The sequence below is a fragment of the Ischnura elegans genome, chromosome 6 (assembly GCF_921293095.1).
Source record: "Ischnura elegans chromosome 6, ioIscEleg1.1, whole genome shotgun sequence".
NCBI classification, from domain to species: domain Eukaryota; kingdom Metazoa; phylum Arthropoda; class Insecta; order Odonata; family Coenagrionidae; genus Ischnura; species Ischnura elegans.
Window position 1 is genome coordinate 52,070,849 of NC_060251.1, and position 27,750 is coordinate 52,098,598.

The 27,750-nt window shown below is 36.4% G+C and overlaps 2 protein-coding genes across 5 annotated transcripts; one reads left to right on the forward strand and one right to left on the reverse strand.

Annotated features, from left to right (window-relative positions):
- Positions 1 to 5,036: 5,036 nt before the first annotated feature.
- Positions 5,037 to 8,795, reverse strand: LOC124160673 (follicle cell protein 3C-1). 4 transcript variants are annotated; one of them, XM_046536642.1, is made up of 5 exons: positions 8,771 to 8,795; positions 7,320 to 7,397; positions 6,916 to 7,183; positions 6,502 to 6,573; positions 5,037 to 5,816 (listed from the first exon to the last, which is right to left on the reverse strand). In XM_046536642.1, exons 2-5 carry the CDS (start codon positions 7,367 to 7,369, stop codon positions 5,676 to 5,678), a joined length of 531 nt encoding a protein of 176 aa, XP_046392598.1. In that variant the 5' UTR covers positions 7,370 to 7,397; positions 8,771 to 8,795; the 3' UTR covers positions 5,037 to 5,675. The 4 variants fall into 4 exon arrangements, with proteins under 4 accessions (XP_046392598.1, XP_046392597.1, XP_046392599.1 ...); XM_046536641.1 differs by lacking the exon at positions 8,771 to 8,795 and adding an exon at positions 8,619 to 8,764; XM_046536643.1 differs by lacking the exon at positions 8,771 to 8,795 and adding an exon at positions 8,703 to 8,725.
- Positions 8,796 to 11,263: 2,468 nt separating this feature from the next.
- LOC124160771 (protein takeout-like) lies at positions 11,264 to 16,627 on the forward strand. The gene is made up of 7 exons (XM_046536800.1): positions 11,264 to 11,432; positions 11,809 to 11,904; positions 14,051 to 14,198; positions 14,434 to 14,567; positions 14,744 to 14,881; positions 15,035 to 15,132; positions 15,835 to 16,627. Exons 1-7 carry the CDS (start codon positions 11,345 to 11,347, stop codon positions 15,955 to 15,957), a joined length of 825 nt encoding a protein of 274 aa, XP_046392756.1. The 5' UTR covers positions 11,264 to 11,344; the 3' UTR covers positions 15,958 to 16,627.
- The last annotated feature ends 11,123 nt before the right edge of the window (positions 16,628 to 27,750 follow it).

Here is a 27,750-nt window from a genome sequence, read left to right on the forward strand (position 1 = left end):
ATCCGCTTCCTAAAAGAGGGCCCAGCTTAAATTAGGTCTGAATTCAGCCTTGAGGCTGGGCAACTTTAAAGTGCAAAATTATTGTAGCCTTAGCTTTTGATCTTGGGGGGGGGGTATTTTCCCCTCTCCACCAGCTGAAAACACCACTGATTAAGCCCCTCATGTCTTTGATAGTAAGCCTTTACTTTTTTAGTAACAAGCCTTAGCAATGTTTAGCCACTTTTTTCCCAAGCCCGACTGTCACAGGGCTCCCGTACATATTTCTCTGTCCATACCCAAGTAACATAGACTGTTGGGCCTCGGTTGGCTCATTGTGGGTGGATATGCCTACCAAATTCCGCTGTTGGCCCAACGCAGATATTGTTCGTCGGCCCAACGAAACGGTTTATGCTGTTGGCCCAACGGAAATCCCCAACGATGGCCCTACGAAATAGATTATCATTGGGCCACTGTTGGGACATCATACCATTTCCTCAATTTCCGCCATGAGAGCTGCAAACAAAATTCCGACAAGATCTTCAACGTAGAGATGGGCGAAATTCCATTGTAATCGATTTATCGTATCAAATGGTTATCGGATCGGTAGCATCTATTCATTAAAAAATAGGGATGGCACAATCGCTTGCTTTGACAGTCAGTGCTATCGACTATGTGCAGGCAGAATAATTATTTTAAGTTAATTTTTTAAGAATATATTATAAGATAATTTTTGGAAATTATGTATGTATAACTCTTTTTTAAGTAATGTTCTGCTAATTTTCTGGTGTTTTCAGCATGGTATTTGACATAAATGGTTCCAAGAAGCGGAGGCTTCTTTAATGCGACATGTTAGTATAATATCCCGGAGGGCACATGAAAAATTGTAGACTTATAAGATCTGTCTGTTTCGAGTCTAACTTAACCGATGGAAGTTCGATATGGGCCGTGAATAAGCTCGATGTATACCTCGATTGCATACGTTGCAGGATACGGTTCACATGTTTCCCTAGCAACCTAACAACCAAGACTTGTTTTGTTTGGTTGTAAGGGCTTTGTCTTTGTGATAGCTGTTAAATAAAATAAGTCGAGTGCTTCTAACAAAAATAAGGCATTGACCTCATTTGGTAAGTCTTACAAAACTGGCATTCCTAAAATCATGTTACCTTAAACAGATAGTTTCGTGGAATTTTAAACTTTTCATCATTAATTTAGATAGATCGATATGTATATTTTTTCAGATTGTGGCATATCTAGTATAAGTGGAAGTTTTAATGAAAACAGTGTTTCAATGGACAAAGTGAGTGATTTAGTCCTCTCTGAAGAGAATGAGATTGAATTTGTATGAGTAAACCTAAATAACAACTGCACAATTATTATTTTATGGAAAATACATCAACTATTATACTCAATCAGTGTTTCTGTGATTCCTATTAATATCCCTAAATCTTGCACTTATTAATCCAATTCAGTAAAATGGACTAAACTTAACAATTTCGTTACCGAAGACCAGAGAATAGGAATTGTGAAGGCAATTGAATCAAATAACTCAGGGGTGTACATCTTGCAGTGTGACATGTTTGAAATTAAGGAGGATTTCTTTGAATTACCCCTTAGAAGTGGTACCATTGGTATATTTGTAGTAAAAAAATTAGTACCTGGATGCAAATTGCAGTCCACCGAGATTTTATCTAAGTGTGTTTTGTTGCCCTACAAAGAAGATGGACAGTTTTTGTGTGTGCCATATTGTAATATGGAAAGGTGCTGTTGAAATTTTCCTAATTTTGTCCTAATAAAAATTGTCCTAATTTGTGAAAATAAAAGTTGGGGACCTTCTGAACTGATATTGATTATTTGTTTTCCACTTTTAACCACTGTAACCTTACTTTGTCCTATAGCATTGATTGTTAATGTATTTAATTTCATTTTGATTTATAGGGAGTTAAAGGTAAAGATTCTATCTACGGGTATCATATCAAGTGAGAAGGTAAATTAATTTAACTCTCATTCTATAAAAATGAGAAATGCCAGTAAAATATAGCTTTTGTTGGGAAACGGATGGCAGAATTTAAAAGGGCCAACGGTGTATCGTTGGAGAGGGGTTGGCCTCTGGTTGGGAATACGAAGGCCCGACTGTAATGCTCTGTTGGCCCATCGTTGGGGAATCGTTGGTTGGGATACGGTTGGCGAGGTGGCCAAATCATACCATGGGCCAACCGCTGTGTCCCACCATCTGCCAACAGAGGGCCAACCAAAAATGTTACTTGGGTATCATTACCTTAATGGGTAAATGTTGGGTTTGTGTTTATGAAATTGTTTTGCCTTCTTTTAGTTCACATTCAATGGACTTTTACATGAAATTCTTGGTGCTGTCGAGGAACTATTGGACATAGATAAAGTATGAAACTCAATTAGAAGATAGTAATCTGAAAGGCTTCATGATGAAACTGCTAATTTTTAATTGAAATTAGTTTCATAAGTATTGGTGATTAGTTGAAGGCAGGCCTGTCGCGAGGGCGGGGCAACCAGGGCATTTTGCCCTGGGCGCAGCAAGTTGGGGGCGCACCGTGTTCGCCGACTAAATTTTTTTTTAAATTTTGACTAACAACGTTATCCGCTTTGTGGCGCTCTCAGCTCTCTTCAACACAATGAAAGAGCTCCTTTACTTTCATAATCAATAAAATATCATTATTATGAAAATGTTTTCAATTATATTTTCAAATCTCCCGATTACAGATATATCAATGTTATGGGTTGGGGGGGGTAGGGGAGCACGATCCCAGTTTGCCCCGGGTGCCAGATCAGCTAGCGACGGGCCTGGTTGAAGGTAACTGAAGAAAGTGGAAGGGTGTTTCTAGAATAAGTACCCAAGGAGGGAAGGATACTGAGATTATTGTTATAGAAAGGAATGCTGGGAATGTTGAACAGATGTTATGAAATGATGATAATGGATGCTACCAAATGTCAATCTTGGAGTGCAGTCAGACAAAATGCTATTGTGGTAATAGGGGAATGACTATTGTCTCCATACGAACTAACTTTAGCTGGTACATTAGCATATCTACATCCTCCTTTCATGGGGTCCCAGACCCTCACTCATACTTACCCCAGATATTTTATATTTAAATGTATACCATTAATATTATACGTAAACAGAGGTGGTAGTAAAAAGGTGTCTTTGTCAAGTCTGCAGATTGTGAGCTACATATTTGTCTGAAGTGTGGTGTTCTTCGTTTTTCCAATTGTAGAGGATGGTGAAAGGCTCAATCCCACTGCACGATCACAGAACTCCGCTGCAGTTTCCTCTCAGCCAAGTATATTGGCTTTAAGGAACTCAAAGTGCAATGTCTGGGAGTGTAGTTTTTGATGTAACATAATGATTTAAAACATCCTTCCAACCCACTATCTGTGATCTTGCTATCGCATATCAAGCAACAATGGATGTAAGGTTCTTTGAAATCAGGTCTTAATTGCTTGCATAGGGCAAGTTGCCTATTAAGTGCGACAATATTTTCTTAGAAATTGAAAAACATGAATGCTCCGGTTATTCAAGATGGAAAAAAGTACTATTTAGAAAATATAAATTTGAAGCAAATACTCCATAAAAGCAAACATCTGTTTGCCTTTCATTTAAGGTAGCTCACAACAAGACTCTTGTTATTGCCTCTTCTCACTCTCCCTCTGTCTATTTCCAATTGACCAGAGTCTCTTCCCTCGTTGCTAAGTTTCCCTACAAAGGCCTACTACTGCTCAGCTACTCAACTCTCTCACTCATACAGCATTTTTTGCTCTCGTAGACCACTTAAATTTCATCCACACTGCTTAGCTTCTTCCTCAGCATTGCTCCCTTGTAACACCAGGTAGCAATTTCTCTCCTAGATGCCCAAGATGTCACCTTCATGTCTTCACTCCTCATTTGTGTCCTCTGCACTGCTGTGAATTTTTCCTTGTATACTCCTAAGTAGAAACCTTCTAGGAGTTTCTCTAAGAGGACGGTGTAAGCCAGCTTTGGGTCACATAGTATGGTTTACCTTTGCCTGGTATGAAGGAAAGATGGAGACAAACCCAAATGGCATCGTATCCAGCTTTTCGACATTATATTTAATACTCTGGATTTAAAGGACAATATGTAATCCCTTTGTTTCAATTCTAGCTGTGCAGAGACAAAATAATCGAGGACGTAACTTATAGAAATGCGATTTGATTATTCCATTAAAAAATTCGAATTGCTGGCTTCAGTTACATAATTATATTCTATGACATATTCAGTCTGTAGTTTTATAAAAGTAGCTCACAATTGTACTGAATTAAATTTTAACATAATTATATATACAATATCAATGACATTAATTTATTCATCCAGTATAGAAATTGTAAACAAAATTAATATTAGGGGATGCAGTTAAAAAAGAGAAAGAAATGGCCGAATGAAAAAACTTAAATAAAGTTAACTCGGATGAACATCAAAATTTGCGGTCACTTCAGAAAACTTGACACTTTCCTTGGTGAATTTTTCCAAAGGAAGTTATGTCAACATTAGGAAGAAAAAAATTACAAAATTACGAGCTAACTCTGGTACATATATGGTGTAAGGGCCAACCTCAATGATATTCGCATATCTCAATAGCAAATAAGAACAATTACTAGTGAATTTCGCTCCACGGATTCCATTAGATTCACTAATCAGTCAAATGCGATTTTATCTTGGCGAGAGTATACAGCTCCATCTGGAAAATTACTTATTCCTAAGATATAAACCAATATCTATCATATGCTTGAGAACCCATTACATAGTTAAACATATAGGAAAAGGATGGAGTTCGCAGCGCATCTACAGAAAGCACTTCGGCGCACATAGACATAATACAACTCTTAACAACTCCATTCACTTGTCCAACCAATGCCATTTAGAGCAATAAAATAAATATCATCGAATAATCTGACCCTACACACGTGTATTTATACTAAAATCATCGTGTAATTAAGGATGTCACTCCTAAAATAGACAAGGGACAAGGTATATTAAGTAGGTAGATCAAGGTCACAGCGAAGAACAATAATATTGGATCACAATTTTATTTTAGAATTAATACAAACAATTTCATGCACTCACAACAATTATTGTTGCACTTAGGGACAAAAAGCTACGCTGAGTTAATAACCACACACAAGGCGTTTAGTCTATCAAAGCTGATTTCCAGTCTTTTCAGGCAACGTTACGATAATGAAAAAAGTCAACATTGCGGCCGTAAACCACTACCAGCGACCACTTTATTTTACATACCATTCACGACAGAAAATCACAAGGATAAATTTGGAAACCAAAGTTACACTGCACATATCGAAAGTCCCATCACTAATTCATCAACTAACTGCCAAAAATTACATTCTGGGAAAGCCATTGAAATACCGAACTGGCAATAGCACCCACAACCCCACAATCGCTCACTATTTGTCAATTTTCCTTAATATGCTAGTTCACGAAATAGCCACCAGAGGGAAGTAGATATAAAGCAGAAGAAGCGGAATATTCAACTTATTCATAAAACTGAACACTGGGCTGAATGCAGCAACACCGATTTTCAGTACCACGACCAGAATATTTGCTGATGATATGATTTCACACAGGCACTTTTATAACCAATGAAGACAGTTATACCGCAGGAACTTTAAGTCTTTCCATTTATTTCTTTATTGTCTCATGTTTTTCTCTTCAATAAAAGAGCCATCGGTGTTATTGGGCACGGTATTGGAAGGCCATTTTTACAGCAGTATTCTCGTCCCGATGATAAATTCGTTTTTACCCATTTGTCTTCACAATTTTTCACAAATAGATGAGCCTAAAAATGAAAAAAAGCACGAGTGAAAAATAATGCGCGAAGTCATCTAACGGGCGGGTAAGGCAGGGTGAGGAAGAGGGAAATAAAAATGGATGTAGATTCATTTCATTTTAAATGTGCTGTAGAGGGGCATACAAAATGAAACATCACTAAAACATGTCTTTGTCCCTCCTCCTTGGGGACCCAGATATCAATACTTAATGAAAGCCCAATTTTGAATGGAAAACTTTGAAATAGATCTTGTTATTTAATATTCATACCCGAAGCAATTTGGTTCGACCTATTTGTGGGAAATAGAATGTTTATTTGCACTTCACACAAACATTAAAGACTAAATGTTAGATATCAAAGGCTGCCTCAACAGAAGGCTAACTTTGTCTCTTGCAGAACGTATTTCCATTTGTTAACAACCTGATGAAACCCTAGTTCGGCGCTCAACATCAGAAATGAAAGGATTTAAGTTGTACACTAGCAAAATCGGCTGATTATTTTGGGATCCTTAAGGAAAATATTAAAAACTCTTCTCGCACTATTAGATCAGATTTTCTCACAATACTGACAACACAGTGTAATTCTAATGTCAATTTTAATATTTGAATGTAGGCCATCAAATTGCTTAGGGAAAATATCACGGGGCATCACTAAAAATATTGTAAACATGTAGTGTTACGCTGTTCATAAATACCTTTTCACGGTCAATGTCTCTGTCTGCGACGGCACACAATATTTCTTTGCTGTTATGAAGATGCTTGGACGCCTGAAAAAATATTAGCGTACATTATTCCATCAAGAGCTCTTTCAAAGTAGATCGTTAACTTCTATTACAGTTTCACTTCGAATCACGATGTGAATTATAGAAGACAGCTTCAATACGAAAATGCACAATAGAATGAAACAGGCCTACAAATTATCAATAACTTGTATTTGTTTCAAAGCTTTGAAATAACTTTAAAACAAGAATTTTACCCAAAAAAATGAAATAAGGGAAATTTTTAAAAGTAAGAAATGTTCTCAATGATGCGAAAATTTCATACTTTGACATCTGCCTCTAGCATGATCATTTTTATCACAATCATATGAATAATTATATCTAGCTCACCATCTCAATGCATTTATTAGTGCAAATCTTGATGCCTACTGGTCCTCTAGGAAGACATGGCGCTTCGTGAGAGTGCTGCAAGAAGGGCTCGCCTTTCGGAGTTCCACCACTTTCATCGAGCTGACTGCTTAAAAAAACCGCGCAAACACAAGGGTGCAAGTCCTCTCCTTGAACGGTATTGTTCTGCGGGAGGTCTTCACCTAATATTTTTTCCATTGGAATATTATTCTCAATTTCTGTCTCTGCACTGGCTGCGAAAGAGCAAGAGCTGTAAAAGAAAAGACATGAGATTGAAATAACAGTTACGCTGAGAAATTTTTTCACAAAAATGCGGATTGAACTAGCATAGTATGTTCAATACGGATGAAAAATTTTTGTTAAAACATTTCCCCATATGTACTCACCTCAACAGAGCATACATGGAGATTAAAACAAAGACTTCAGCTCTGACCATTTTTGTACAGCAATCGAAGGCTATAAGTCTGCAAAAAAAAATACATTTATAATTCCTGTCCCAAAAATTTTATCATTTACCATCAGTATTTGCAGATACAGAACAAAGGAGGAGAATGAGAGAGGAAATTTTAAAGTTAAAAAGGCAACATCTAGGACACACACTGCGTCAAAAAAGGGGTCCACCACTGGCGAATACTGAAAGAAGCGAATTTTAGGATAGTAGTGGAGTCATATGGACATGTAGTTTCGACACTAAGTTTCGACGAGTTTAACCTCGCTGGCCTCAAGTCGAAGCTATGAATGAAACTTCCCTTGACAGTTTGACGTTGAACCTTTATAACAAATCTTATAAGTACTTGACAACACATTATACAGCCGTCGAAGGCTATTGTGTTGGAAGAAATGTTTAAAGTCAGCAATTCGAAAATACTTATGTTTACGATTAGCCGCAATTGTTCTCGGGTATATACCTCATAAAAAGGCCTCGAGTAGATTAACTTCCGATTAGCATTCTCTCACAGACTTTAAGTTGTTTTCTTTAGCTATGCATTTTATCTAAACATAGCCCTCACCCTGTCATTCAAATGCACGTAAGTAGTATTCTATGCATGGTTAAATGCCAGTAAAAAATGACCAAGTGGAAATAATGTAGTAAGCTGATGGCATTAAAAGGAATAGTAACCTTTCGTGCGATAGTAAAATATTATTCATTAATATTATATCAATAAATTATAATCTTGATAGTAAATGGAGGATTACCTAAATTGATAAGATTTAATTAAATCGTAACAATCCAGAGATTAGTCTCCCAGTATTTTAACAATTTGCACCAAAAAGGATAGCTAGGTGGAAATGGAGGGATAGGATTACTATGATACGTAGACTGACTTCGAATCTTAACGACCCGCTTGAAGGCTGAACCGCGACAAAAAATATTTCTACGAAATTTGGATTCATCATTACATTGTCTTGAGTGAAATATATTCCCCATATCGTTCAAATTTTAACTACTCCTCGGCGGCCTCGGCTAAGTTTTCCCGTAATCAATAGCAGGTGAAGGTAAATTTGGAATATGTTAACTTGTTCCCGTTCCCAGGTACTTATACCAAAACTACCCCCTCAGGTGCGCGAATTATTTCAGGTATAGTGTAATTAGATAAGGTAAAAGGAAATAAGAAAAAAATAGATTAAACGGAGCTATAAATGCAATGTATTATCTACAGAAAAATAAATCCAAAACCACCCATCAATGATGGAACAAAAACTAATATCAGGTCCCGGGCTGTACATTCAAAATGGGATCACTTTTGTCTGAACACTCTTTACCCGACCTGAAAAGCAGATTTGTTTCCTACTGGTAAATAATTAATAAAAACAATAACTCTGCACTCAACCCTACCTTGAGTCTCGAAAAGTAAGTTATCACGCGAGGTTATACCTTCGGCTCTCTTATATTACCTGAAGAGGTTCGAGTAACGAAAGCAATATCAAATTTTTAAGCACACCTGGCTGTATGAATGGAAAAGGGTTAAATTTTTTCACTCCATAATATAAACATTATAGCATGTAGGTTGTTTTATAAATCGGGAGGGATCGGTTCCCCATAATTTTGCTTCAAACCATGACTCTCATGAGAAATGATTCCTTTGCAAGTTAAGTTGTGGGCGAGCCGCATACAGCACAAGCTGCTTTCGTAGGCACTTTCCGATGAGGTGACGAAAGTTCAATCTCCTCCAAGCAACACCCAAGCAAAATCGTGTTACTTCATATTTCCACCTGCTAGCAATCGTCACTTTATCGGAGCATGAGGAGACTGTTCACCGCAGATCGTAAATTTAAAGCTGAGTCTATTCAAACGATCATTGACGAGAAATAACACAGCTGGACTATTACCAGAACTACCGCCAGAAAGGTTTTTCTCCATATAATTATAAATAATTACATCACAAACTCAACCCTTCTATTAGGAAAAAAATAATTTCCACATCCCTTCGAAAACAACCGGGCGTAACCTTCGTTTTGACGTGCGTCTCTATCAAAAAATATATATTGCTCATACATAAATAGGAAGAGGGATTTTAATCAAGTCTCATTAGAAAATGCTTTTCAACAAATATCCTCGAGTCCTAAAATGTAAATTATAAATGAAACTTTAATTAATTTAGAGAGTTATCGAAACTTGTGCCATCATTCTCATATATGATGATATACTGCGGTTATCATACACTGAGCTCGTACGTTTAAATGCCATCTTTAAATTCCGACGCGCTATTTTGACAATTCATTTTTATTGTGATTTACTTACACAATAATACTACTTATATACTTACACTAATAATACTTAAAAATCACTACAAATACTAGTATTTGTAGTGATTTTTAAATCTTGTAATGTGAATATGTGGTTTCAGCGGATTTTTTTTACCAACCTTATGTTGTAATAATATCTGATGTACAATGAACTACGTTTTTCTATGTATTTTAGAGTAAATTATATTCTCTTTTTTGTAATAGGGATAATAGTCCCGTAAAATTAATATATTACTATGTATTATATGATGATTAACACAATGAACTTCAGGTGCTAAAAAGATCAACATTATTCCATTATGTGCCCTCAATTTATCGGATAACTCTATGCTAAAATATAAGGGGTGTAAATATCATCAAAGGTCTTTCTCGAGATTTCAAAATTTGAGCGTTTAGCAGTTTTTATCTTTTAAAGACGTATTATGTGACAGTATTTGTTGTACGTATTTATTTTACCCCTCTTTTGCCTTAATTGGGCCGCAGAAATTGCATATAGCAGCAGTCATCGAATTGATTATTCAAATTATAATACTGTGACGAATGTTTTCCACCTACCCTATTTTGTGGCGTTAAAACACTCATCTCAATGTTAAAGGTGAAAGCCTCTATTGCTATCAGGACATCCAAGTAAGTCTATGAAATACCGGTTAATTATTTAATTAAATCATAAATGTATATACACATTTTTCGTATTAATAATCTAATTATTGAGAATATTAAAATTATGTTTGATTTGGTCGATTATGAGAGATTTGGTTGCATGACATGGAACACGAGAAAGAGAGTATATCGGAAACAAATAGTAAAATTTGGTGGCTCAGCCCGATTATTCTTAGAATTAACGCAGAAGATTGAAGAACTTGGCAGGACGTTTTGAATGGGCAAAAATAGCCACCGGAAAACCACTCTTAGAAAATCATACAATGGGATAGATAGACCAGGCAATAGCTAATCTGTAGAAGAATTACCATAAAAAAGAACGATATTAAATCGCAGCCCTAATAAAGACAAGCATAACAGGAACAGATTCAGTAAGTAACACTCAGCATGATGCTTTATGCTTCGTCGATTTATGAAATTCGGATTCAGAAGAATGATGGGCTAGAATAAAAAATAAATGATGATTCAGACGACAGCAACGTCGGTAGAGTCGATTTCGTTCGCGTATAATCTATTAGAATATTCCATCTAAAAATCCACAAGGTCACCAAGTTGAAATTATGAAGGGCAAAAGGCGATGCTTTCTTCAGAAAAATAATGTTTTCCACGATAAAAATTTATAACACATTCCTAGTACATTTTAAGCTACAGAAATATTTCGTAATTCAAAAGTTTCCAAATGTGGAACGCACGTTTTGGTCGACTTTGAAATGCTACTCCAAGAATTTCTTGTGACGCAACGAAGTAACTGAAATTCAGGCAAGCAAATGTAGTTGACAAATGTAGCTATCTTCGACGTTTCACTCTCGATTACGCCAAGAACTCCGTATAATAAATGCTTGGAAATTACCTCATTATGTTTTTGTTTACTATTCTATTTCCTAACACCCCACTTCATTCGCAGGTCTTTAGTGCAGCACCTCATAAGCGCAACTTTTTTGATACCTTCTCATTCACGGGAGGTGCATGATACCGAAAACACCTTCCGCTTCACGGCCGAGCCATGATATCACTTTCGAGGTACTATATAGCTGTGGCTATTGTTAGTTGCGGATTTGCTTCAGCTGCTTCCATAGAAAAGCAAAATCTAGGTAAGGGTCTAAAACCGCCCATACTAACTTGTGGAAAAGTAATTTAAAAGAAAAGTTCATTATTTTTCCCTTCTGTCAAAACCTGTTTATGGTCTTCTTTTTGTAGATTAACTTTTGCCTCCTAGGAAAGAGATTTTTAGTTTAAATACTTTATATAATGACGTAGAATAGACTAGCAAAGAATAAGGAGTGTGAATAATGAACAATAAGGAGTGATTTTTAACGCTTTCTTTAACATGTTACTCATTCTGAGAAACATACTGTCAACTCTGAAACCAAGTCGAAAAAATACTTCAGGAGTTCAAACTCCTTCCTTTCATAGACATACATATTTACATGCACCACGTTTTAAATAAAACAATTCTTTTTCGTTTAGATGACCTCCAAAAAGATAATGGCGTCCATGACCGTGAAACTTTGGATGAATACCTGTATGAGTTGATAGAGGGGCTACGGGACCGGATGCATACAGGTAAGTGGAAATGATCTTTCACAAAGATAAACCCTATCGAATGACCAAAAGATACACCATATCAATTGTTCAATCCAGGGGCGGTCTGGCCAGGTCTGCTGGTCGGCAATCGCCGAGAGTCCCGAGCCTAGGGGGCCACGCAACGCTCGCGTCTGAAGCGTATACGAAAGGTGTGAAAAAAGACGGAGATTAATCGAACCAAAGTTTTTTTTCAATTTTAAAATTCTACGTTTATTTTCATTGGGTGCTTTATTTACAACAGACTCAGAGTAAAAAGATAATATTAAAAAATAAGTAAAATAAAGGTGTCAGAAGATAAAAGAGAAACTGATGCTTTATTGAAACAGTTATTAGAAAAGGTTATTTTACAGATTTTTTTTAGATTTCAGTGCAGTTTCAAGGAATATATTCATAAAATAAATAGGTGCATTATTAAATTTTATAAGCTGTGAACATTCCCACTTTTTATAGTATTTTTTATTACGAAATTGACATTTTTTTACTAACTTTTATCTAGTTTTTAAGAGCAAGAATAGCGCGAAACTCCATTTCCGGGTATGCATTTTCCTAAAATTTTCCGAGAGGGGATCCCCGGATTCTCCAGTAAGCAGGACCCCGTCATGAGCCCCGGCCAAGGGCCCCCAAGAACCCCAGACCACCCCTGGTCAAATGTGCTGTGAACTCAATTGCTAAACTCCATTTCACATCAGACATTTTTTCGATTTTTTCCTATAATTTTAAAGTGAATAAATTCAAGTTCAAAAATCCAAATAAAAATCACAAATTCACGATCAAAATGTAGTTAACTAAGCTAAATTTTATGATCAGAGTTTCTAAATCCATTTTGATGCCATTACTACAATCTGTGCTGCACTTATTCCAGCAATGATTTCATTTTTCGGCCCTTCTTCTATTACATTTGTAACAGAGACAGAAGTCTCGTATTCTAACAAAAAGTTCCTATGAATAATTTGTCGGTAAATATAAGGAATTTTATTTCTACGCGATAGTCAAGGGACGTATTCCTTTTGCAAACTATTGTAATTTGCTTTCAACATTTCAATTTTTCAAATCCATATTGATTTTTATCGTCAGTTTTCAGCTTTATTTGCCCAATTTTAATAATTGACCGAACGTATAGACGCCAGACAAAAAAGTGTTAAAGGCGCCAGACAAAAAATGTTAAATAAATAGGTAAATTAAAGTGCGACGTAAAAGTTTCTTCCTAACTGGATTTTGTACATAGACCCTCTCAGGTACATTCGTAAGTCTTATTTGCACAAGTAACCGAAAGCAGACTTGCATTTTAAGGCCATGACATTTTTATACCTTCTGAAAGAAAATTGCTACACTCTTGACCTGCATAGATTATGCAGTGATCATTTACCTAATCTGTTCCGATATAATGCATAAAAAAAGAAAGTCGAATGTGTAACTCATCATGTGAGTAAGATTTGTTTCAGATTTAATGTGGTGTAATTCTAACATATTAGTTAATTAAAATACGCTGGCAATATCCCACACATTATTTAATTTTATTTCACGATAACTTTCGATAAATTTTTCACCTGAAGGTAATGCAAAACGAATTGAAACCGATCGTGTAGTAAAATAAATGAATCTGCGGAAAATTTCCAGCCGTTTCAAATAATTCATATTGTCATATCAGGCATGAAATATGAAAAAGTTAGAATTGATATTGTACGACCGACCTTAGCGCAAACGGCCTTTTTAATATGCAAGACATTTCGCAATTGAGAGCACAAGTTTGCGTAATAATGAGGAATTCAAACGATTTATTTGCCGTGATTTGCAACACTGGATACCTATAACTCATCGCAGTGCCTTCCACAACCTAACGACCTACTTCCCATTGCAAATTGTTTAACGAGCACACCACACCACAAAGTTTCCTATCTCGATTTAAACGGCAAATGGGTCAGATTTTGCATGCATCTTTGTCTGTATATAATAACTTTTTATTTCTTTCCAAATATTAACTTGCCAATAGAAAAAGGCGGTATGCGAATCCCCCTTATTGTTTTCAATGCCCTTCAAGAACTTTTTCTTCCCTTACGATCGAGACATCTAAGTATATGTTGTCTTTCTATCGGTTCTTTACATTAGCAATTTGTTTTTTTTTCAGGAGTGCCAGAGTTAGAGATTCCGTGCATGGAACCACTTAAGATTAGTTCGATCGTTATAAACCAAGGTGGAGGTGTGGCTAAAATCAAAGCCGCGTTCAAAAATTTGGAAGTATACGGCTTGAGCAACTACACCACAACATACGCAAGGTATCTTGATTTCCGAACATATCTTGATCGGATATAGTATTTACTCACATTAAGAATGAGAATAAAAATATGCCAGCATGAATTACCATTAATCAATATTAAAATTATCGAGCATCTTAAAATTCAAAATATGTACTTATTGGGTGATGATTAGCAAATCCAAACACAATCTGATAAGTAAAAATAACATCTCAATCTTGAACTGTATTCCAAATTGCTTCTCTATCATTACCAGGTCCGATCCGCAGAATTACCGCTTCACCTTGGGACTGAAGTTTCGAGAGCTGAAAATATACGGTGACTACGACGTATCGGGTAATCTACTCATGATCCCGATCTCTGGACAGGGAAGATTTTGGTCACTGTTAAGTACGTGTAACATTTTCTCATTTAAAATGTTTTTAATAGCCACAGAATTTCCAATCATAATATTAGTCTATCCTATAATCAATCCTATTCGTATCTTCGAGGATTATCATTATGTTAAAATGTTGGGATATATTTTACTCTTTACCCAAATACATATGTTTTCATGTACCTAAAAGATGGCGTGACAGCTGATTCCTATAACACAGTAGAGATTATAAACAAAGTATTAAGGTTAAAGAAGACGCAAACTGATTTTGACATTGGCCGTATGCGGGTCCGACTGGATAACCTTTTCGACGGTGACAAGCTCTTGGGTAAGTGCTGAGAAAAAAATGACACACGTCACGGTAAGAAAGGCACTTTCCTTTCGGAATTTTCTGTTGCGTGATGTGTATGGTGACATAGATGTAAATCGTCATTAACCCACTTATTTCAACAAATTTTATTGCTTGTCCCTTTAAAAACAGGTGACACGGTGAACGGCGTCCTAAACGAGCAGTCCCAAGAGTTGATAAGAGAAATAAAACCCCGTTTCTCAAAGGAAATCGACGCCATTATTTTGAAGGTGAGTCGACACAATTAAAAAAAATACTTTTCCTACTGAATTAGTTTTCAATGACTGACTGCCCCATATATTCTCTTTACCAACGGAGGAATGACTAGGCGTCACCAGACCAACACCTTGTCAATTTTATCAGATTTAAATCAAACCAACATATATATTTTTTTAGGATTCTTTAAGATCGCACCTAAGAACTTATTATGATTTTTCGGAAACTAAAGAGTAAGCAATTTTCGTCACGAGAAGTATTTGATTAGACGGCAATTATTAGTATAAATAACAAATTTATTGAGCTTGACATCAGGAAATATTTATTTTTAGATAAAACTTAAATACTACCTGGCTATTGTATAATAAGAATAATTATTTTTTCTTCAAATATTGCAATAAACATGAAAAAGATATTAAATGTTTATAATAAGGGCAATAATATTTTATACTGATTTATAGAGCGATAAAAGTGGGCATACCAAAAACATGTACTTTGAAGATTGACACTTAATTAGTCTACTCTCAATAGACGTTAAACTAAATTCTATTTCACTGGCTTTAAAGATCTATTTTTTTTATTCACAAAAATTTGCTTTCCTGGATTTTACTGTGACATTCCCAGTTCCCTTCCATCGTAAACTATATTCGTCTAAATAAACTTTCAAAAAAATTTAACAATTTCGTCTAAATTTTCGTTTATTTGTGTTGTTTCAGGTTTTCGGAGGAGCCCTTTCCACGTTCCCAGTTGAAAAGTGGCAGATGGCTATTACTGACGATAGCTCAACCGCTGAAGAAATAGAGGAAAATAAACTCAATGTGCCCACCAAGAAAACGTGAAATAGTCACATACCATAGATGGCCTGGTTATCGTCGCTAGCACGGCGAAGGTTTTACACAGGCTAAAAGATAATTAAACAAAAGACAATTAGCCAAGAGCTGATAGAAAAAAAATGAGCCCATGAAAAATAATATGCGATTCATTGCTCTTGCATAACTTTCGAGAGTACCATTCGCGTTTACCGAATGGATGGAAGTGGCTCGTTGAATGATTAAAAGTGATGATTTATCGATATGGTAGTCATATTAGCTTCTCTCAAAATGGGGAGAAATGGTTAAAAAAAATGGAGCACCTGAGAAGTCTCAGTTCCCTGAAATACCACGTGTTTGCCAGATACCTTCATCCAAGTTTTCGAGAGATTCACCAAGAGATTTCTTGACATTCAGTTTAATGCTAATAGTGTTGATGATTGGCATTGATGATATTGATGGAATTAATGCCATTTCATTTTTGAAATTACGTGGCATAGATGATTTTGTTTTCGCTTTACCCTTCCAAAACAGCATGCGGGCAATCAACTCAGAACTACAATTGAGAGAATAACCGCAAAAGAGTAGACGTATGGCTATTTTATGACAAATTCATCGATGAATTATGGCAATTCTATCGTAAGATGGGAGTATTTAATGCGTTGGGATTACTTTGCATTAAAGATTGAGAAAACACAAATCCTCTCTTATTTACATCCAAGGAAGTATTTACCTTAATCAAATTTTTACTGTTTTTTGATTGGATGATTTATGTGATTTTTACACAACTGCCCAAAAGTGAAGGTGTTAAGTTTTCGGAGCCTGAAAGAGAAAACATATTAATCACGCAATAATATCTGAAGTGCTGAACTGATCTTGAATGTAAATTAATAAGATATACAATACCAGATGTGAGTATAAATGTATTTCAATTCTAACCTGAAGCGTATTCAAAATCAAATTTGGGAGGGGGATCATAACCTGGGTCCGGGGAGTGTGAAATGCCCGCCCAGGAGAGAAGGGCGTTTTTACAGTCGAGAGTACTATGCTATACGATAGATAAAACTCAAACTTCTCTCATGTTTGGGACTTGTAACCATGAATTTACAGATGCACTCCCATTACTCCTTTACAACGATACAAACACTATGAAACTCAGAAAAATTTAAAGTATTTCATAAAATTTGGGGGGGATCTTGACCCCTCCTTAAATCCGCCCCTGGTTCTGACCATGAGGTGAATGTTTTTGCGTTGATTATCCTGAACGGCATGCTTCTCTCTAATCACACGTGAAAGGCACGGTAGTAGACCTTAAGGGACCCGACAGTACTGGAGTTAATTATTATCACTAAAGTATTTTACCATTTAAGGTAGACTTGCATGGAGAATTTTACGAGTCACCTCGGCCAGTCTCCCCTTCCAAATTGAGCTTCATCTTAAATTCACAGGAAGGCCATGCCTCATTCATTCTATCCATTAACCGCCTTCTTTTTTTTTCTCCATCAACATGCCCCTTCTCAGTGGTCACTCCATCTAAACCTTCCGTTTCCTCCGTATCTTAGGCAGAAGATTCCTCTACCCGCCCACATTTGGTCGTTTTTCATCGATATTAGGTTGACAGTCATTCTAACGAAAAAATACCACATGTAGCAGTGCCACGACACGGCACCTGCTCGCTCTCAAATAAGGCCTTGGTTTCCATAGTTTTATTTTAAAAATGGAAGAAAAAGTTTCATTAAAGAACTTTCTTGTAAGAAGATGCAAACATTATAGATGTAAGTATAATTTCAGGAATCCAAGCACTAAAGGTTTTATTGACATAATGAATAAGTCGACTCTCCACTTCATCCAGCCATATATCCCCATACCTGATGATTGAACCACGGGCATTTAGTGAAAAACAGAGAATATTCCCACACAAAAGACAAGTTAGCTACAACACATACGCCCAAGCTAAACAAAGGTGAACCAAAGAATAAGGAGCATAATAATGCCATCTGGACTACAAAAGATGCAAAAACTAAAGAACAGAGGAAATGCACGAGTACCAATATTCAAAACATATATTCCCAACGACAACTATATCTCGAACGCCTCTATCCACTCACAGCCTTCCTTTCTCAGCGTTCACGCTTCACACGCCAACGTCAGCATCGCAAACCGCTTCACTCTCCATAAAATTCTTCGCCTGCCTTTTCTTAGAATCTCACATTACGATCCTCTTAACAGCTCTTTGCGATTCCATCTTTGCTAACGAAAATCTCTTCCGTGGCTTGCTCAAGTTTCTCTAATGCTCTGACCTGGGGCCGTATTCTGTAACTCCAAACCGATCGGTGCGGCACCGATTCGTCGGGTGCGACGTCACACCGACTCCCGGTAAGAAGTCGTGCGATTCTGTACGAACTCGATCGGTGCGGCACCGACGTGAGGGCGAGAGATCGTCGGTACCCGTACCGACAGCAAAAAGGTGTCGGTACGGCCACCGACTAGTGGGTTTCATCAACTCCCCGGTGCGCATTGTACGTTTTATTTTGTTTTTATCTCATCACCGAGTAAATAATGAGGTTTGCTGCAATGTTATCTTTTTCTGCCCCTTCGAATAGGCCACTATAATTCACTGTGTCAACATCTATAATGATTATCTTGACATAAATATAAGATATTGGTTAATAAACATGAGGTTTGCCACTATATAATGACTTTCTCTCATTTATGTTACCACTTTCACTCGCTTTTGTAATAGGATTTCTTTCACTCTATCATCATTTATTTGCTCATTTGACATAAAAAAGATATTTTTGATTAAATATGAGTTTTTCCGCAATGTTATCACTTTGTCTCACTCTGAATAGGCAACTATTATTTCACTCAATCATCATTTGGCGTTTCTCTCGGCATAGAAATAAGATCTTTTTATTTAAGTATGAAGTTTGCCACAACGGTATCAGTTTCTTTCATTTGTAACAGGCAACTATATTTCATTTTATCGTCAGCCATTGATTCCCTTGACGATAAAAGAAGATATTTGTTAATAAGTATGAGGTTTACCGCAATATTATCATTTTCTCTCACTTGGAATGCGCAACTTAAACATATGTATTTCACCCAATCACAATTTCTTTACTTCCTCGTCATTACACTTCTTTTAATTACACCCAGTTCCATATTTTTATAACAATTTCCTAACTTGTTCCTCTAATATTACATTTGCATTTGAATCCTACGTTCACGTTCCATGGTATGCTATTTTCGTCTGCTACGGTGCCAATGGCATAACCATGGGCATAACCTTCCGTTGATAACATTTATACGGAACTTACTTAATGACGACTATATTACCAAATCATGAATAAATAGCATTATACGGAACCAATATTTAAAAAAAGAAACTACGATCTCAAGGATAGTTTCAATAATTCATTCCAGCAACAACAATCTCCATCATCCAATCTCCAAACTTTATTGTGATGTTGTAATATTGTTTCCTTCGATTTTGTAGGTACAGCATTACTACCACACATTATATCAGCATTGTTAACAACTTATCCAATATCGTTTATCTTAATCTAGCAATAAGTCGTAATTTCCGCAAATAAAAAGATTGAGAATGACGACAACAAACTGTGCCAATGAGTCTTCACTTGTTTTTACCCTTCTTTCATTGGTGGAGATACGTTACATGACTTCTAACTTCGGATATATTCGGATTTTCCCTGTTTGAGAAGGAGGGGGAACCGTACCGACTGGTTTGATACCGACGACCATACTGAATCGCTGAATTAGCCGTCGTCGGTATGGAAACCGTCGTCGGTAGGGAATGATGTGCTGTCGGTGGGCTGGGTAAGGAAACCGACCGGTGCGGTACCGACGAAATACAGAATACGGCCCCAGGGCCGGATTTAGGATGTGGGTGGACCAGAGCCCATTTTGATGGGAGCCCCCTTTTTTTTAAGTTGTTTTCAATTTGTAACGTAATAGCAGTAAATGCAGGAAACACAATTTTCAGTAAATTTATTAGCAATATAAAAACATATACCTAATGCATTACAATCCAGTCACTTTACTTGAATTTCGTGCTTCAAATTCGGCGATGATACCGCGTGGACGACTACATTTTAAAAAATCAACCCTTCTTAGCTTTGAATCCCCTTATGCAAGATTTTTCTTTTATGTTTTCTTTTCGATTTCCTTAGATTTACCTCCATACTGGCGGAAGGATCGTGCTTGGTGAGTGGTCCTGGGTTGGGCCCAGGCCCCGTGGGCTCCCTCTTTTATCCGGCCCGGGCTCTGACCGAACAGTTGAACTGCTCAACTTGCTCAAGTTTTTGACCACCTACTATTATTTACTACATTCATTGCTCGCGATGGTTTACCAAACAGCAAAAACCCGGTCTTTTTTATCTACCTTCATCCTATATTCCCCGCTCAGTTTATTAAACGCATCAACTAGTGAACGCAACGATTTAGTCGACTATCCAATCCATGCTTGTTCTTTCGCAATACTCAGTGATTTTAGCATAATTAACCTTACTTTGACTCCTTACTCTAAGTTTCCCCACGCCTTCCTTATAATTTCCTCTGCATACGCGTCAAACACGAAGAGAAATAGTAGACAGCCTTGTCTCACACCACGGCCAATGCTTAACCACCGTGATGAACCATCTGTTACCCTCACTTGCGCTGTTTAGTCAAATATAGATTACGAATGAGTTAATCATCCCTACAATACATATACGCCTATTTTCTCAAGAGTGTCCATAAACTCTATCCAGTCCACTCTATCAAACTCTTTTTCAAAATTAACTCATCAAGCCTACAAGTCCTGGTCATACTCTTAAAAAGTTTATATTATGGATGCCGAATAAAATAGTACATTACCAAGAAAGGGTCAGAAACCACCGGAGGTTCAGTTTCTCTATCGTTGGAGCTCGTGTTATTTAAATTTCACCGGAATATGACTTGTTGCACTCCTGCGATTCAAAACTCAGTATTTGAGAGTTGCACCCAGAAAGCATCCCGGCAGAGGCTAATATTCCTTTAATGATTCATCGCATCTGCATCGCATTACAGCCCAATTCATCAGCGTATACAGGTGGAGGGTACGCCATTCCATTAACATGATACTTCAAAAGAGAATTCAAGGAAAATTGAAGAAAACAGAAAAATCGGATCATTTATTCATGAAGTGAGGGTGGAATGAAGATGAAATGAAAATGACGAAGAATTAAATTATTAAAAGGAAAAGGTAAATCATCCGGTAGAATATTAAAAGGTTGTTCCAAAAAAAAGCTCTCTTTGGGGCTTTTTCTTAAGGAGAATTTTCCGGGGGTATTAAGGCTTGAGAACGTCGAGGCCTTTTACAGGAAACATACTACGAAAACTTCATCAATACCTAAACTTAAGCGGTAAACAACTGATAAACAGAGCATTGGAGAGGAGTGGAGGCCATCCAATTTTAATTCCGACACACTCGAGTCGGGATCCCTTGATGTGGATGGGCGGGCATCATCGATATTAGGTTGACAGTCATTCTAACGAAAAAATACCACATGTAGCAGTGCCACGACACGGCACCTGCTCGTTCTCAAATAAGGCCTTGGTTTCCATAGTTTTATTTTAAAAATGGACTTCATTAAAGAACTTCCTTGTAAGAAGATGCAAACATTACAGATGTAAGTATAATTTCAGGAATCCAAGCATTAAAGGTTTTATCGATATAATGAATATTGTTGATGGAATCTTCCAGGTAACTATGAGGAACTCAGCTCTAACTTAACTCTAAAATGTTCGGCCAATTCCAGTCTACGGTCACCTGATATCGCACAAGTGATTAGGCTTTTAAATGAGCAAAAAATCAGGTTCAGCTTGCATTATTCGAGATTTAAATACCCCAGATCAAATTATCTTCATTGATGAATACTGACGTAAGTACCGGAGTGAATGGGGATTTTTCTGGATTTTTTAATATTCCATTTGACTCTACGAATTTACTTCTGTATAAACTAACTGCTGATAGTAATTAATTAAATTATTATGCTAAATTGTACTGACTACCGAAACGTTAATTATTATTATTTTTCTTTTCTTATACATCTTGCGGTTGCTTTTACATGTACACCAATTTGAAATACATTTTCTTTTCTCTACGACTGATTTAATAACTTGGCAGTAATAAGTGATTTCAACTTCTGCAAATGCAATACTATTACCCCGTTTTTTCTTCATAAAATAAAGAGGTTGACAAAATTTATTGCATGCGTACAGCACCAGTTTTTTGCAATCCATTTCAGCATTACCTAATACCATGATATTCAGACTCAGCTACGGCCGATGCATGATATCATTCGTTATCTGCGCCTTGAAAGTTGTTATTCTGTTTATCTTTCAAAACTGGGGTTCACGCATCTCCTAAATTCTTAAGGGATGACTATCAACTATCAGCTTTACACATCCTACTGTACCCGTAACTAAGTAATTTTGTCACCAGTATAAAATTAAATACGAAGAGGCTGGAGAGGACAGGTAAAAAGGTATGAGAGAAGGTAACGAAGGTATATGGAAGGATTAAAAAGAAGTACATCATTTCAAATGGAAATTCTTTTGGCTGGGGAAGGAGAAGAAATTAAATATTTATCATCAAAAATCACACATACGCGGATGGTGGCGGCGTTTAGACTGATATAACACTTTAAAAAATTATGGAAAATCGTGAAACTCACACACAACAGTTGCCTTTAAATGAATTAAAATGGCTGAGCTGAAATAATATGTTCCAAGTATTTGAATGAACAGAGGTATAGGAAATGAATCAAAGAATACGGCTAGTTTATCATCTAATATCTACTGTTTATGCGATACCTTAACACGTACGAGTTAATGTCTGTTTGCATGAACGATTTTTGTGGACCGTAAAGAAACAATGTACAATTGCATGAACCGATTTAGAATTTTCTGTACATGCATTCGCACAAGTTGGGTGGTTACGCGGTGCATCCTGTTCATTCACGCGTGCATACATTTAGACATTAAATCGTAAGGGTTAATGTACCGTGTAAATAGGCAACAAAAAATGAGCTCCCAAAAAGTTGAGCCTGACACGATAGAGATAATGTGTAATTAGGTCGTAAGAGTGTAAAAGACACTCTTAAAAGTAATTACAGCAACGATTTTAAGTCACTAAAAAAAGTAGCTCCAAGGCCCCACCCATCATCTGACGGACATTTAAAATATTCACGAAAATTATTTTAATTCCTAAATCCTTAAAAAAAGTAACAATTCTCCAAATACATTTTGGAAAGACTTTTTCTCACGAAAAGGCGCCGATTACTTTTTCATTCGAATTACCGCTTCACGCTAGTGTCAAGATTTTCACTGCGAACAGTAAGATTTTATCTTGACATTTTCAACGCTTGTTTCGTATAAAAAGCAGAGGGGACGATAGACGTAAAACTGTCAAACCATAAAATTACGTTCGGATACACAATTCAACGTTGCATTGGCGAAGCAATTTTTCCAAGAAATTACACAGGTGGTGCTTAAACGCGTGGGAAAGGCATGGGTCTGCGGAATTCGGATTGCCATGATTTAATGGCTGTCGTAACAAGCGAGTCCGGCCGATAGGAGGCGAAGTACGCTAGGCCGTAACGTACGAGCGTTGCCGAGAATGCATGAAAGCACGCCTCGGCGGCGATTATTTTTTTCTTCCTGGGAAACAACTTATACAAGCCATTCCACTTCATTGGGACATATTTGAACCGGTGAAACTTGACCCATTTAAGCGGACTACCCATTTATCCAACGCATTCCGCAAATATGCGTATATGGACGTGGAATTGTAACAAAGAAGACTATTGGAGGATTAAAATGCATTTTGTTCTGCAATCCATTGGTTGAATCGTAACTTTGAAAAAATAAACATTTATCTACAACTCTACGAGAAAATTCGGAATCATACATATTTTCCTCAGCCTCAACGCTTGGGAATGTGTGTAAATAACTTAATTAGCGACAAGAGAGAGAATATCAAAGAGGGATCGTTACCGGAATAGCTAGTATTGTAAAGACAAGCTATCCACGTGAGACCGAGGAGTAATGTGCGGTACCGACGGGGCTTTTAAATTTTATTTGAGGCTTGAAATAATGAAAATAGCAGATTTTACTTAAGTAAAAAATGTTATCTCTAATACAGCCATGATAAAGTACATCTCCGGAGCATACATGTATGAGAGTCTGCTCTTTCATTGTATGAAACGTAATGTAAATATATGGAAACATTGATCAGAAAATAGCGTTCATATCCTTTTTTCATACACAACCGGATAAAAATTTTTATTGTTGGGATGAATTTATGATGAAATTTAGGAAGCATAGATATAAAATTCCTCTTTTATCCTGTGTATTTCATTTAAAATGTACACTTACTTCCGCTAAATATTTGAGATGAATAAAGCGAGAGCTTCCAGCGTGTATTAACAATTCCCTTGCGCAATCTCACCCAATTTGAGATTGCTCTGGACAATTATAATCGCTCATTTTCCTCCAACCTTAAATATTTAATATCCTTCAAAATCCAGAGTATTAATTAAAATTCCGAAAAGGCTGGCTACCGAAGAAAAACCGTTTTCATGGTAACTGCAAAGTGCGTCCAAAAAATTTTTGCGTTACCGTAGCTCAATAACTAAGGGGTTGCGACCGCACAAAAATGCTTAAAATTGTCTCCCTTGCCATTCTGAAGTATTGCAGAATCCTCCTGAAACGCCCTGTAGCGTAAATTTAATATCTTTTGTAGGAATAAAAAGAATGACGCGTTATTCCTTTATTACTACCACCGTTATGCACCATGACACGTTAAAAAAGTCTCTCTTTATGACCAAAAATTGAATTTTCCTGAGAAATTGTCAATATTGTTCTTGATCGTTTACATTATATGTAGCTTTTTATTTTCGGTGTCCAAGAATACCCAAACACACCATTTTGGCAGTAATAGGAGTATTACGTAGATAACGCAAAAAACATGCATGAAGCTGGATGACAGCGGAAATAAAAATTGCTCACCTGTGGATTCTTCACCCTATCGAGCGGACAGGTGGATGGTTTCCCACGCCAATTTTTCCCTTTGTCTCTCTTTCAAAGGGGTTTTTTCATTGCTACTCCACGCTGGAGTAAGAACGGATTTCGAATGAGCAACATCCAACCCGTATGTAAGCCTCTTTGAATTAGCTTCACCTCGTGAAACTTCAAGAGAAATAAAATAACTGACAATTTTTTTCCTAATTTTGAAGCCTTGTGGTGATTAAACCCACACATTGTCAGCCTACATAGAAAGCTTGGACGCTTAACTCGTAGGATTAAATAAATTCAACTATAACAAACGAATGATGTTCACGAGGCATATTTTAAAGAAGACCGATTTTTCCGGGAGGAATTCTCCAATGAAGATATCACCGGAACCTCTTCCAACAAACCCTGACCTTAAGTTTGAAAAAGGCCTTGGAAAGGACAATTACTTTGAAGCTGAACCAGAGATCAAATATAGGGTGAGTACAAAAATTAGTGAAATTGTAGATGTTTCAATTAATCATACAATTCAAATGTAACACCACGATTTTACATTCATACATGCACAGTGCGAGATAGCCTAGGGAAAGGAAGTGGCCCCCCTGCCCTGGTTGTATTCAACTTCTCACGCCTTTGGCTTAGTAAATGTTGAGCTCCACCCTTACTTATCCTAACCAACCTTCAGGTTTAATCGCATAGTGTGGCATATTGCCTAAAAAACATGTTTCATAGATTAACCACTCAAAGTTGATATGACATTCATCAGTTTACACCTATTATAATTCCGATTAAAAATATAAATAAGAAATGATGCCCAAAAAACTGAAATTTAATTTACTCCATGTTATCTTTTACGTATCGCTAAGTCTCCTTCAGTCGTGGAGAAAACTATCTCCTTTCGTACTTCCACTCTTCCACGTGCAATTAGTATGCAATCACCAATCATTCAATATTTCGGCTGTTCTTATATCCACTTTTAGTTTCCCGTGCATCACCCATTTGGCTCAGAATTTCTTAAATAGAACTCATAAGATACTGGGTTTACCTTTCGAATCTTCCAAAAATTCGAACAAAAATATCCAGCGGTGAACACACTTTTTTTAGAAAGTAATTTCATTTTGAGTACATACAGCACCAGTCGGTAATAATTCTTATTCTTTTGTCACTTTCCTCGTTCACTTAAATCCTAATCCCACTATTACAACGATTAGAAACTTGATGGTTGAGAAATAATATCACTCGCCATGCTCAGCGAAATACGTATATTTTGTAATCTTTATAGATTCTTTCACTGAACTCTACCACAAAGATACGCAACCACGAGCTGGCTCCGTAGCATTAAAAAACGCTGTTACTAAATATAAATCACTGTAATACTTTTAAAACAACTAAAGTACATCATAAGCACACCTTAAGTACTTTTGGAACTCGTAGCAGACAGGTTACGAAATTCAGAAATTTCAAACCAATTGTTGGTGAAACAATATGTTAAAAAGGGAACAAATTTTCTTAAGCTATCTAGTCATTGCTAACTCGTATCGTTCTCTTTTTTTCAAACAGGATAGTTCTGTGGAGTGGACAGCAGTGGCGTTGCTACCGACTCTGAAATTGGCTTCTTGTTTTGGCATGCTCCCAGTTTCAGTGCTAAAAGCAAAAAGTCATCATGGGAACCAATACGTCACTTTCACCTTTTCTTGGTCGTCCTGGAGGACATTGGCTACTTTGTTCCTCTTGTTCTGTCTCGCTACAATTGAAGCCACAGCTTTGAAATATATGTTCGATGAATTTTACTACTCAACAAAACTTGGTCTGTATAAAAAATTGTTTGATTATGACCCATATTGATATCGAACGTGCAAGTAGAAAAAGCGTCGATATTACAGTAGTCTTATGACAAAAATATCATATTTACCGCAGTCAACAAAGTGTGTGAGAGAGAAATTATTGAAACTAAAGTTAAACTATTTGTATAACTATCACGGCCAACTCCGGTGCAAACAGTAAAATTATTAAGCACCTCTCGTAACTATGAATATATATTAAATAAAATCCTTGGTCTATCTAAAGTTTTAAGAGATTATCTAAGGATATCCAACATTATCACTGCCACCATTTATCGACTCATTCTCTCATGAACAATGAATCATAACACATAATATGAAAATTAGGGGTTATAATACAATTTTAGGATTTTGCTAAAATAAATTTCACTGAAGAACCTTCTGAAAAACCTCTCGGTCAATAATTTTTCTTAGCAAGTTATATTAGCTATTTAAGTACGATCGATTATCTATTAACGTAGTTTTTACATACGATAAGCATGGTGTAAAAATAATCAACATGTGTGAGCATAATGTTTTCCGGAGATTAATGCAAGATGTGGAATTTAAACATATCGGGTACATATGTTTTAATTAAATATCAAAATACAGTATCTTATATAGTATCTACCAGTTTAGGTAGTATATTCCAGTCAAGGACATATAATTCTAATTTCTTAATCTGTTTTACATCCGGCAATACAAAATCTCTGAAAGTCAAGACAAGGAAAGGATTCAAACTCATGGGTAAAGTGATGGAAAAATATCGACAAAATCAATTTTTAAGTAATCGATTTTTAATCGAAACAAAAAGCTCGACTTTTCAACAAATATCGAAATTTGAATCAAAATATCTTTTAATCGAAAAAAATCAACGGTTATTTACTGAAAAAATACAGTTCATACAATGACATGTTTATTATTCATTCAAAAAACATCAAGGTAA